Genomic DNA, 13322 nt, shown 5'->3' with positions numbered 1-13322 from the left:
TGGCAATAACCAAAAACAATAGGACGAGCTCTGAGACGTGGAATCTCTGTAGACTGCAGTACCTGATCTATCCTCACACAACTATAAGCAGCAGTGGATTGCGCCTATCACTACCTATGCAACTCGGCACTGCCTGAGGAGCTGACTAGCCTGAAGATAGAAATACAAGCCTGACTTACCTCAGAGAAATACCCCAAAGGAATAGGCAGCCCCCCACATATAATGACTGTTAGCAAGATGAAAAGACAAACGTAGGAATGAAATAGATTCAGCAAAGTGAGGCCCGATATTCTAGACAGAGCGAGGATAGCAAAGAGAACTATGCAGTCTACAAAAACCCTAAAACGAAAACCACGCAAAGGGGCAAAAAGACCCACCGTGCCGAACTAACAGCACGGCGGTGCACCCCTTTGCTTCTCAGAGCTTCCAGCAAAAGTTAATAGCAAGCTGGACAGAAAAAACAGAAAACAAACTAGAAGCACTTATCTAGCAGAGCAGCAGGCCCAAGGAAAGATGCAGTAGCTCAGATCCAACACTGGAACATTGACAAGGAGCAAGGAAGACAGACTCAGGTGGAGCTAAATAGCAAGGCAGCCAACGAGCTCACCAAAACACCTGAGGGAGGAAGCCCAGAGACTGCAATACCACTTGTGACCACAGAAGTGAACTCAGCCACAGAATTCACAACAGGGAATGTCCACCATTTGCGCCTTATCCTTGGCACGGCAGTGCATGACCCCAGCGCTCTGTTCGGTTCCACAAAGACTCCATTGCTCAGGTGTACCTGACCTTTCTGTGTCGTCCTCAAGAGCTGAAGATAATTTCCGATGAAGTCCTAGTTTGGGCCGAAATGTCAAAGGTTTTCATACAGTGGATGTATCTATATCAATAAAAGTATTTATATTTTTCTTGCATCTGAATTGGGTGTGCCAAATCTATTTTTACATATGTCTACCATTTGGTCATTGCAATATTTTTGGGACTTCGTATGATATCTTGCCTGGGGAATGCCTGGAATGAAAAGGGGCACCATCAATCCAGATAGAACAAAGTTTATTTTCCAAATTTTTCCTAAAGCCTCTCTTTGCCCAAACAATAAAACTTAGAACCAAAGTACAGCACCACAATGACTGAACTGGATGACAGCTGCCATCTACAACATGCATGGAGATGCCATATGTCGTGTTTCCGCGGTACAGACATCTCATGGATGTTTTCTCAGCCTAGAAGTTATTCTGAATCCTTAGTATTAACGTATTAAGAATTGCATTGCTCTGATTACTTTTCTCCGTGTTGATGAGTGATGTAGAGACAGCATTGCCAATTATGCTCAATTACTTAAAGGAGAGATTAAAGCTCTAGTTATGTAGTAATCAGGATCATTCTCGGCATCTAAATGATATTAGGGGAAGAAACAATCAGTAATAAAATACAGAATGTCTTTGTTTTATAGAATCAGTTCAACTCTTCAAACTTGCAAAGCAAAAGACGATATATATTTGAAGGGTCGTAATAGCTTATTTTAATTGTAATATTTAAAGCAAATTTGTGGTTAACCCATTGCTAGATGGTGGGTCCTACCCATCTGTTAAAATCTAGGCATTACAGTTATTACAGCAGCTTTCAGAAACACTGGTGAACTGCATATGTGTAAGTTTAAGATGCATTACTACCTATCTAAAAATATTTGCTACTTGTTTGTCTGGGAACATGTTGGTGACAGATCCCAACCAATCACAAGAATGATACTTTAAAATGCCCTTTCAGAATCGACAAGCCGCCACAAATGCTCCATTCATTCTCTATGGGACTCTCAAAGATATCCAAATTCAGCTCTCCCGGATCCGTGTTTGCTTCCCTCACCCCTGTCCGCTAAACTCTCTGGTGCACCACGTCGTGCTTTGCAGATGGCCAATCATGCTCCCATGTGATCTTGTGCCTGGGCCTATATAAGGATCACCAAGAAACACACCTATGTATTGGTGCTAAGACCACAGTATTGCTAAGACTCTGCCTTGTTTCACAATCTCCTGAGCTGCTGTCTGCAGTCTCCTGGATGTTTCCCACCTGCCAATTGTTTCAAGAAACCCACCTGCTTACCTATGGTCTCTTGGAGGTCTCACTCTTATCAGCTGTTTCCCAGCATTCCTCCTGCTTGCCTGTAGTCTCCTGGACATCTCCCGCCTGTCTGAGGTCTCCTGGATGTCTCCCAACTGCCAGCAGTTTCCAGCATTCCACCTGTTTACTTATGGTTTCCAGTCCCTCAGCTATCCATGTTCTGTGTGCCCCACCTGGCTGCTGCACTGATGCAGTATGCCCAATCGAACCTTGGGTTTAGGGCATCCACACCACCTAGTCGGCCTAATAACAGCACTTCGCTGTCTCCAGCTGTTAGAGAATTAATCAAACTCAATTCTGATGGGGCATTTCAGAGTCCCATTTTTGGAACTGCTGCGGGTCTCAGAGGTCAAACCACCAGCAATACACAGAATAACTTAACACCAATGCTATAAAGAGGTGATGCTAACTTTGAAGGGAACCTGTCATGTCCCTGAACGCTATTAATCTGCATATATGGGGTTAATTAGTAAGAAAATAGCGTTACAATGCTGAACGGCCTTCTGAAAACCCAGGTACCGGGAAAAAATGAATTGCTGATCTTTCACATTTTACTTTCCCAAAATATGTTTCCAATTCCCCAATATTGTGCCATTTAAAAACATTAAAAACATACTGTTGTGCAAAGAAAGAAGCCCTCCTCGCGAAGCTTCTATACAATGGCTGAAAAGACAAAAATTGCAACTATCACAGCTAAACAGGGGGAACAACCAGGGGCGTAACTACAACAGGTGCAGGTGTTGCTATCGTACCCGGGTCCTGGAGCCTAGGGGCCCTAAAAGTCCCTTTGGCCTATAGGAAAAGACTATTGCTATTAAAGATTTAAAATATTTGGGGGCCCCGTTGGAGTTTTCGCATCGGGGCCCATGAGTTTCAAATTACGCCACTGGGAACAACAAACATATAAAGTGCACAAAAGATCTGAAATATATATTTATATAGACTCAATATAAATGAAACAGAAATATCTAAAGAAACCTTCTCCGTGTGTATTGGGAGATCATCCATATTCTCCCTCCTCCTTCTCATTGTTTTGTGTCTGGCTGTAAGACAACTGTCTACAGCAGAAAGCTTCCATCTGTGCCCTGGGAGCAGAAGGACGAAACATTGGGAGACATTACTGACATATGATGTACTAGTAAGTCATATTCAAGCCCACATCTTTACCGGCAGAAAATGATGAACCATCAACTGTCACACAGCTGCTAACATGTTAGGCTACTTTCACACTGGCATTTTTTTTAATACGTCGCAATGCATCGTTTAGGGGAAAAAAACGCATCCTGCAAAGTTGTTAGCAGGATGCGTTTTTGCCCCATAGAGTAACATTACCGACGCATTGCGACGTATTGACACACGTCGCAACCGTCGTGCGACGGTTGCGCCGTGTTGTGGCGGACCGCCGGGAGCAAAAAACGTTAAATGTAATGTTTTTTGCTGCCGACGGACCACTTTTTCTGACCGTGCATGCGCGGCTGGAACTCCGCCCCCCACCTCCCCGCACCTCACAATGGGGCAGTGGATGCGCCGGAGAAATGCATACGCTGCACCCGTTGTGCGGCGCATCAAACGCTAGCGTCGGAATCTCGGCCCGACGCAATGCGACGGGCCGAATCCGATGCTAGTGTGAAAGTAGCCTTAAATGCCACTGTCAATCTCTGACTTTGGCATTTAACAAGCACCGTCAGGGGGGCGCATCATTCCACTCACCCATCAGCGTGCCCGAAACATGATCGTGGGGTGCCGATGGGTTGTCCTGACAAAAAGAGGCTGCTGAAGACTTTCGTGTTTATCATGACAATTCTCCTGTCAAAGCCAGCATTTAGCTGGTGTTCATTGGAGGTCGTGATTTAACCTATACATAGCATTGCTGATTCATTGCTATGTATACTACAGGCGATCAGACGAGCAATCACAGCTTCATGTCCCTTAATGGGACTAACAAATACATTAAAAAAAAGGTTTTAAAAAGTGCAAAATTTCAAAATCAACCCCCTTTTGTCCCATTAAAAACAAAGCAATTAAAAAAATGCACAAAATTGATATCACTGGGTTTGTAAAAGTCCAATCTATCAAAATATAGATTATCTCAAAATGCCACAATTACGTTACAACAAAATACAAAAGGAGGCAATCAAAACATCATATCTACCCCAGAATGGTATCAACAAAAGTTCAACTCAAGGCGCAAAAAATAAACTCTCACACAGCCCCAAAGCCTGAAAAATGTAATTGTCACGGATTTCGGAAAATGGCAACTTAAGCTACCGGTATTTTTTTTTTTCTTTACAAATTTACCAAAAAATTTTTAATAAAACCATCACTTGGAATTGATTTTCCGCTTTCTAGTACATCGCTTGATAAAATGAATGGTGTCATTCAAAAATACAATTGGTCTGCAAAAAATGAAGCTCTCAAACAGTTATATGGATGGAAAATTAAAAAAAGTTATGGCTCTTGGAAGAAGGGGAGGAAAAAAAGAAAATAAAAAAAGCAGAAAATAGCCCAGTCACGAAAGGGTTAAAAAGAAACCATTGGATAAGTCATTCCAACTACCACATTTTAATTGTTTCACAAAGTAAACAGGACAAAATCTCCATCAAACAGCATCTTGTAGATTACCAGTAATTAACACTCATGGCATCTGTTGAGGAGCCTCTGCATTTTACAGTAATCGGATTATTGGTATATTTATTTAGGCATCTTATAAAACTGTTGCTTCTTACATACAGAAATAAATTCACACCAATGATTTATACGGGAAAGGTAGCTAAAACCAATCCTTAAGTAACCGAGGTTTGGAGCAAAGCCGTCGATTTAATGCTGATAGGCTTTCTTAAATTAATATTTACAAAATACTGGCTTCTTCCCAATAGCGACAGGACAGCTTATAGGGCACCAGAATTAGACACAAGCGAGTTGTCAACCGATCCATTAATAACAGAAAATTTATTAGATCTTCTCCGAGTATTTTATGTTATAAGAGTTTGACTTTGGACAAAAGAGCAAGACTGTGAGAAAGTCACATCTCAGGCAAAAAGTTTTGAACTCCAACCAACTTGCCATTTAGTATTTAGACATCTATAGAGACAAATATCATCTCGACACCACCACAATCGGTGTTTGTGTTTGCTAGCAATGGAAAATTTATGGAGATCACATCTACGTAGGATTTAATGCCCATTTAAGTAAACTCAAGACCATCTAAGAAGGGTGGAGAAGCTACCTTGGACCCTCACTAGTACATAATCCCTTGGCCTTTAGCCACCTTGTTCTACGCAAATAAAATAGATCAGGTACTTCTGAACTGATGAAAACAATTCATTTTTTCCAGTAGCAGAACGGGACATTGGGTTCTGTGTATTGTTCCAGTGTTTGCTTGCTATTTTTTTCAGGCTTTAGCCTTGAACTTTAACATTGACAATGACTGATTCTCTACCTGTGTCATATTTGGCATCTATGACTATGCATTGTATGTATCTATTAGTTGTCGCAAGCAAAAGATCTTTTATTGGCCTATTCTTGTGAAAACCAAAGGACATTGGATCATGCCCATCTTTTACAATTATTGCATATTTACAGGCACGCTCAGCAATTCAGAACTCCAATACAAATCAAAGGCAGGAGCCACACATACTTAGACATCACTCCAGTGACAGTGGAGAGTGGTAGGACCCTTCTCGAGATAGAGCAGATTCCAGCATCAGGACCCACTTCTATTAAGCCCTCTTCACATTGTGTTTATGTAGGTTCCATATGAATCTCCAAAAAATTTAGTCATAGACTGTAATGACACAAATGGACTCCACTGTGTTTTTTTCCGACCGTGTCCATAGAATCTTAGAATGTTATAGTTGGAAGGCACCCACAGGGTCATCATGTCCAAACCCCTGCTCAATTTAGGATTCACTAAACCATCTCAAACACATCTCTGTCCAGCCTCTGTTTGAAGATTTTCTTTGAAAGAGAACTCACCACCTCTCATGGCAGCCTGTTCCACTCATTAATCGCCCTCACTGTCAAAATGTATTTTTCTAATATCTGGTCTGTATCTTCTCCCTTTCAGTTTCATCCCATTGCTTCTCGTGTTTCCATGTGCAAATGAGAATAAGGATGATTCCTCTACACTGTGACAGCCCTTCATATATTTGAAGATGACATCTATTAAGTCTCCTTCTAGCCTTCTTTTATGCAAGCTAAACATTCCCAGATCCCAGATTCCACTGTATCCTCACCCATCCCTTGTAGATTGTGAGCCCTCGCGGGCAGGGTCCTCTCTCCTCCTGTACCAGTTGTGACTTGTATTGTTCAAGATTATTGTACCTGTTTTATTATGTATACCCCTCCTCACATGTAAAGCGCCATGGAATAAATGGCGCTATAATAATAAATAATAATAATAATCCTCTAACCGTTCCTCATAGGACATACTTCGCAGTCCGCTAACCATCCTGGTAGCTCTTCTCTGAACTTGCTCCAGTTTTTCAATGTCTTTTATAAAAATGTGGTGCCCACAACTAGACACAGTATTCCAGATGCGGCCTGACCAAGGAGGAGTACAGAGGGATAATTACTTCACGTGATCTAGACTCTATGCTTCTCCTAATTCATCCTAGAACTGTGTTTGCATTTTTACTGCTGGATCACGCTGTTGACTCATGTGCAGTCTGTGATCTATTAGTATATCCAAGTCATTTTGACACGTGTTTTGCTTAGTTCTATTCTTCCAATTCTGTAGATAAAATTTTTGTTTTTTTTGCGCATCTTCCAAGACGGACACAGGACTATAGTCCACTACTTTTTTGTGCCCATCTGAAAGGATGGGCACTGCAGAAAAAAACCACAAATTGATCCTATTTGAACTCTGAGTCATTGCAGTCTATAGATTAGTAAAAAAAAACAGCTGCACTCAAGGTGTAGATTTTCAAATGCAAAGATTGAATTACATTTTATTGTATTCACCACAGTGGTATAAAGGTGTTGAGGTAACGTTTCAACCCCGTACTGGGCCTTTATCAAACCTCACTTGTTGTGGAATCAATTAGAGGGAGAAAATATCGCAGTGGAAAAGGGAAGAAACACCGCAGTAGGTAAACAATAATTTGAGAGAGGCTTCTAGGTAGAGCTACTGGCACTGTATGTAGGAGTATGGTAGGGGTTGGAGAAGGGATGCGGTCCCAGTCCGAACTGCGGGTCTAGGGCGTTAAGGTTCCTGTGGTTATGGGCCCAGCCCTTAGAGCCAATCCTTATCCCAAAGTTATGGATCTAACTTGCAGACTTCCCTTACCTACATTGTTCCAACATGCCAGAGGCTGTTCACCTTGGAGACCTGCTGCAGATATGGGTATGGCCCGGGAAGAGATTTACACCAACTCCCCCGGATTCAGATGCGGCCTGACCAAGGAGGAGTACAGAGGGATAATTACTTCATGTGATCTAGACTCTATGCTTCTCCTAATTCATCCTAGAACTGTGTTTGCCTTTTTTGCTGCTGCATCACACTGTTGATTCATGTGCAGTCTGTGATCTATTAGTATATCCAAGTCATTTTCACACGTGCTTTTGCTTAGTTCTATTCTTCCAATTCTGTAGATATAGGATATAATTTTTGGTTTTTTTGCGCATCTTCAAGCCGGCACAGGAATATAGTCTACTACATTTTTGTGCCCATCAGAAAGGATGGGCATGACAGAAAAAAAAGCACAAATTGGGCCTATTTGAACTCTGTGTCATTGCACTCTATGGCATTCAGATAGCACTGCATAATCCCAGTGTGAAAACTTTTTATGCATTTATCGCATATCCCAGCGACATATCACAAATGGACTAGGTGGGAATATTTCTTTAAGCAATGTCTCCTGCCCGGACTCCTTCTACTTTATATCTGTATATGAAAATAGAGACATCTTGAGTTACAGAAGGGCCTCACAGAAGTCTATGGGTGATGTAATATGTTTCCATATGACTCAGAGGAGATGACACTTTTGCAGAGCTGTAATATGGTTATGGGTAAAACCTCAGATGGTACATTTACAGGTACAGTTTAATTTCACTTTTTGGACACAGTGGGGTTAGCAAAGGTCAGAATGATTTTTATACTGTTGTTGCAGACTGAAAACCATTGGTATAAAATATTATGAGATAGATCTTGTTTCTGATGAGACTGGTGAACTTACTTAGAAAATCTGTCAGAATAGTTGTATAATACTGATATTAAAATTACCAACTAGAGAGAGAGCTCATGAGACCAAGTGTATTCAATCTCCACCCACCAAGACTGACTGACACCTGCAGCTTATACTGAGCAGTATGAAATTTTAGCAGGGAGGAGAGACACTGAGGAACTGTTAAATCAGGCTAGGCAGGTGGAGATTGAGCTTAAGCTTTCAGTAAAGATTATACAGCCATTTTGACATGGGTTTTCAATAGACATATATTTAATAATATATGCAGGTTTTTTTATTGAACAGTTTTGAAAGAATACTTCATTTTATTAATAGTGGTGTATGGAGGTAGGAATTCTCATTCTCTGGATATTCTGTGAAAAGATTTAGAAGCTGAAAATGCTCCATCCTAAGCGTTCATGACCATTCTTGCATATCACTATGAGTGTATATTTTGTGCTCCAAGCCTTGGCACAAGTAAGGTCATTTAATACTGCAGGATCTGTAACACAGGATGGATCAAATATTTTAGCTATCCTTCACTGACAGTAAGACCTTTTTCACACTTCCGTCTGCTGGCGGGCGTCGTAATGTGTTGCTGTGACGTATTGACGGATGTCGTGCAAATAGTGAAAAACGTGTGTAACGCATCCAGTGTTTTGACGGATGCATTACACAAGTTATTGCCTGAATTTCAATGAAGAAATTTCCGGGACAAGAGAGAGAGAGAGGGAGACTTTTCCCCGGGTTCGAATGTGCTTCCAGGCATGCTCAGAAGTAAAAACTGCATCTGTCACTGGATTCCTGCGTTTCACAGTGTGCGCAGGATCCAGTGTCCATAGGCTCCCATTCTGTGGAGCGACGTATGCCGCTCGAGGCGTCGGGGAACGTTTTTCCACTGCAGACAAAAAACGTTTCATTGAACATTTTTTGGAAAAGACGGGCTGTCAAATTCCGCAGGATCCAGTGCACGACGGATGAAACGTGTGGCCATCCGTCGCGATACGTCGCTAATACAAGTCTATGAGAAAATGCAATTTTTTTGCAGGATCCTGTTTTCTCAAAAAAACGATGTATCTCGACAGGACTACAAAGACGGAAGTGTGAAAGAGGCCTAAGGGGAATTGAAATCCCCAGATGAAAGGACTGCAAAACAGATGAAGAGCATATTCCTCGCCCTGAGCTTGTGCTGAAGCCAATGAAATGGCTGCATAGATTCCATGGGAGGTAACTTGTAGAAATGCAAATAATGCACAGATGTTTAAGCAAAGATAGTATGTCCTCTAATGGTCATATAATTACTCATATTAAAAAAGGTATAAAAGTAATAAAAAGCACAGAAAATTCTCTGGTGTGAAGTATATGCTTTACTATAGTACAAGGTTGTCTGGTCAGGTAAGTTTTCCGTCACTGACTTTCAGCTGGAAGCTGGTTCTTGATCCTTGTGTTTAATTTCCCTGCAGTGCTGGGGAAATAAAGAGCACACAAAAATTATTGGATTTTCCATATAATGCGTGGAACATGGAGTATGCCGTGTCCTCTAGAGCTAAAAGTACTTTTGCGCCTCCTCTTCACCCTGGATAAGAAATGACTAGGGGACCATTTCTATTAGCACAAAATTCCCTCGCAGGGTATTTGATAATAGATTCCTAATCCAAAAAAACTCTCTTCAAAATCTCCAACTAACGTTGCCCTGCACATTTTTCTAACACGTGCCAATGGCAGCGCTGTTTTAAAAGGGTTATCGAGGGCCATTCGGAGCCCCTCATTTCCACATCAGAGGAGATCAGTGACGATAACATTACAACTCCACATATACACAATGCCTGCCAATCATGCATGCATCTTGGCAAGTGGGCGGAGTCATATCATTGGCACCCCTCCTATTTTCCTATTTGATGCGGAAGTGATCAGCTCCGAACGAATAAGTATCATAATATATAAAAGTAAATTATAGATATAAAATTGATATGCACAATCCATATTTTCTATGACTATCTGGAGATTACTGCAGTTTTTCAGGTTTGTTTAGCTCTTTGAAAGTATAGAAGAGGCCTGCACAACATACGGGGCCGCGGGCCTCATGCAGCCTAACACAGGATGTTGTGCCGTCCGTAGAGAATCGGGAGTGTTTGGTTCTCACTTTCCTGTATTCAACTGTATTCACATCTTTTAGACACGAATACAGTTGAACATTTTGGTGCCGGAACTAGGTCAGAGCAGCGCCCGTCAGCGCCGGTTGGACATCACAGAGAGGGACAACATGAGGGGACTCATGTATATTTACATCCAGGTACACTATAGGTGACATCAGAGAAGATGTTACCTATAGTGTACCTGATTGTAAATGTTTATTTGCGATACAGCCTGCATCTCACCAGTACTGTGGTCCTGTATGGGCTCTAAGCTGATGATGACTTGTAACAACAGGTTCACATGATACAAGTGAATATGGTCCTTACCTGAAACTGCAGTTTATTCACTATACTAAGCTTGGTGATGTATTCCTGTACTGATGTTCTGGTGATGTATGGATGTACTGATGGTGGTTCTGGTGCTGCATTCATATATTGACGTTGGTTCTAGCACTTAATTCATGTCCTGACAGTGGTTCTGGCTCTGTATTCATGTACTGATGATGGTTCTCACACTGCATTCATGTATTGATCGTGCTTCTGGCACAGCATTCATGTACTAACTGTGGTTCTGGGACAGCATTCACATACCAACAGTGGTTTTGGCACTACTTTCATGTACTGACAGTGGTTCTGGCACTGCATTCATGTACTAACAGTGGTTCGGGGCAGCATTCATGTACTATAGGTGGTTTTTGCACTGTATTCATATACTGACAGTGGTTCTGATCATGTAGCAATCCACAGCATACTTCTTGGTAAAACTGAAAAATCCTCAAAACAATAGTTTTGAGATTATGAGGTGGATTTGGTTGAGCTTCTGCTCCAGAAACTCAGTCTAACAGAACTGAGCATAACTTCTTCAACTCTTTCTCAAATAATCAACACTTGGTTCTGATGATGTATTCATCTAAGTAAGTACTCCTTTAACTTTTTTTGTTTTTTTGGGGGGTTCAGTATGACAATGTGGCCCTTGGATCAAAAAATGTTGTGCACCACTGCTGTAGAGCAACACATTATTTTATTGGATAACTTGTCATTGCAGTTCCTACTTACCAACTTGACTATCTTCTAAAGATGATATTTTTGTATACAGAACATTACTGCTACAAGTTCTCTGCTTTACATTTTACAGCAATGGCATCATTCAATGAGAATGCACCCTTATTATATTAATCAGCAATAGATAGATATATGGTATATAGCAACAATGTAACATTTATTATCCAAAGAAAGAAGGATTTTTTTTAAATTTAAACAAAGAACTTCCGCCTTTTATTAAACTTTGCAAATGATAAAATATACCCCAAAAAATAAACTCAAAGTGAGACTTTACCTTTCTTTTGATATCTGTGAATTGAGAGAACATCAAAGACCAGTAGAAAGACAATTCCACAATGTAGTAGTAATGTAAGTCTGCCGTCAGTTGCTGCAAAAAAAAATTACACTTCATTAATCTTTTCATTTATTCTCATCAAGAAAAATTAATTAAAAATTAATTAGAAATTGCAAAAAATATTTAAAATTGATTTAAAAGGTGTTAGTAGCAACAATTTTTTTAGGTTGACATCTGTCCAAATGTGCTAATTCAATTTAATATTTAGCTAAATTCATAATTTTTGCATTGTTCATTTGCATAGCTCCCAACCGTCCCTCATACTGCGGGACTGTCCTGATTTTGAGGCTCTGCCCCGCAGTCCCGCACGGGACTCTACTTCTCCCGCACAGTCAGCAGGAAAAGCAGCCGACACGCCTCCTTTTATTAGGCCACGCCTCTCCATATCTTCTGCTTCCGATGCGGTGGAGACAGAGAGGGAGAGAGGACATTCTGAGGTACGTGTGTGTGTGTGTACTGCACACATACATGCAGCTGGCCCTGCTGTGCTTACAGTACAAGGCATTATAACCAGGAGTAGTGGCAGCAGTTAGAGCAATCCAGTGCAGCCTGTTAATCATAGGCACTGTATATATATATATATATATGCCAACCAGGATACCAAATGCATATTATCAGAAATCTGGGAAAAATGAACTAGTATATATGGTGGTCCCCCAGACTCTATATATTCGCTCCAAATACTAAATATGAAAAAAGAGGAGAAACGGGAGCATATAGTAAATGTATAAAACGAACAATCTTTATTAATAAACAAAGATTAAAAGGGGAATAGGACAATAATAAACGTGACAATGTAAACCATGACATAACATGAAAAGGGGAGAAAAACACCCCACCTCCCGCCACCCCAACATGGAGTAATTAGGTAGTCGTAAAACGGCAATGAAAGGAGAGCACCTATGCAGGTAGACATATAAAGACAAAATACATGGGGTCACAGTAGTAAGTAGGTCCCACCAGAAAGGCGAGGACCAAATGTATACTGCAAAGAAGGAAACCCCTACAGCAGTGGTGGTGCCTAACTCATAAGTAGCTAGCCATGTGCAGAGCCTAGCAACATATCTATGGTAGCATCCATAGCGATCCCTATCACACCAATAAAAAATGAAGTGTATCATATAGTGAAAGTACTATGGTGTGAGAGGGAATCGCCGCTGCACAAACACCCAATGCAGAGTACACAGCCAGTATACATAAGTAGCCAAAACGGCCCCAGTACAAACGATACAAATTGCATAAAGTGCTCACCTAATGCTCATGGGGGGAGAGAGATGAGGGGGTCTCGCCGGTGAGAACGCCCCGACGCGCGTTTCGCGGCGTAAGCACACCGCCTCCTCAAGGGGGGTGTATATATATATGCTTTATATACTACAGAGTTCGCAGAGCTGGGCTACATTGCAATGTGCAGGATCTGTGAGGCAGCAGTGTGGACAGTGACAGGTGGTGAAATCTTTGCCTGCATTGTAAGCAGAGCTGCTGGGACACATCTACAGCCCCGACTGTACA

At 41.4% G+C, this 13322-nt stretch overlaps 1 protein-coding gene across 2 annotated transcripts in view; it reads right to left on the bottom strand.

Annotated features, from left to right (window-relative positions):
- CERS6 (ceramide synthase 6) overlaps positions 1 to 13322 on the bottom strand; it is a 228465-nt gene that overhangs the window by 51123 nt on the left and 164020 nt on the right. For both annotated transcript variants that reach the window (XM_069733079.1, XM_069733080.1), the window contains exon 6: positions 11754 to 11846. In XM_069733079.1, coding sequence (XP_069589180.1) covers positions 11754 to 11846 — 93 coding nt within the window. The remainder of the gene's footprint in view (positions 1 to 11753; positions 11847 to 13322) is intronic.

This window comes from Ranitomeya imitator, chromosome 7 (assembly GCF_032444005.1).
Source record: "Ranitomeya imitator isolate aRanImi1 chromosome 7, aRanImi1.pri, whole genome shotgun sequence".
NCBI classification, from domain to species: Eukaryota; Metazoa; Chordata; class Amphibia; order Anura; family Dendrobatidae; genus Ranitomeya; species Ranitomeya imitator.
Note: the sequence above shows the minus strand (reverse complement) of the source record. Positions and strands in the feature narration are given on the sequence as shown.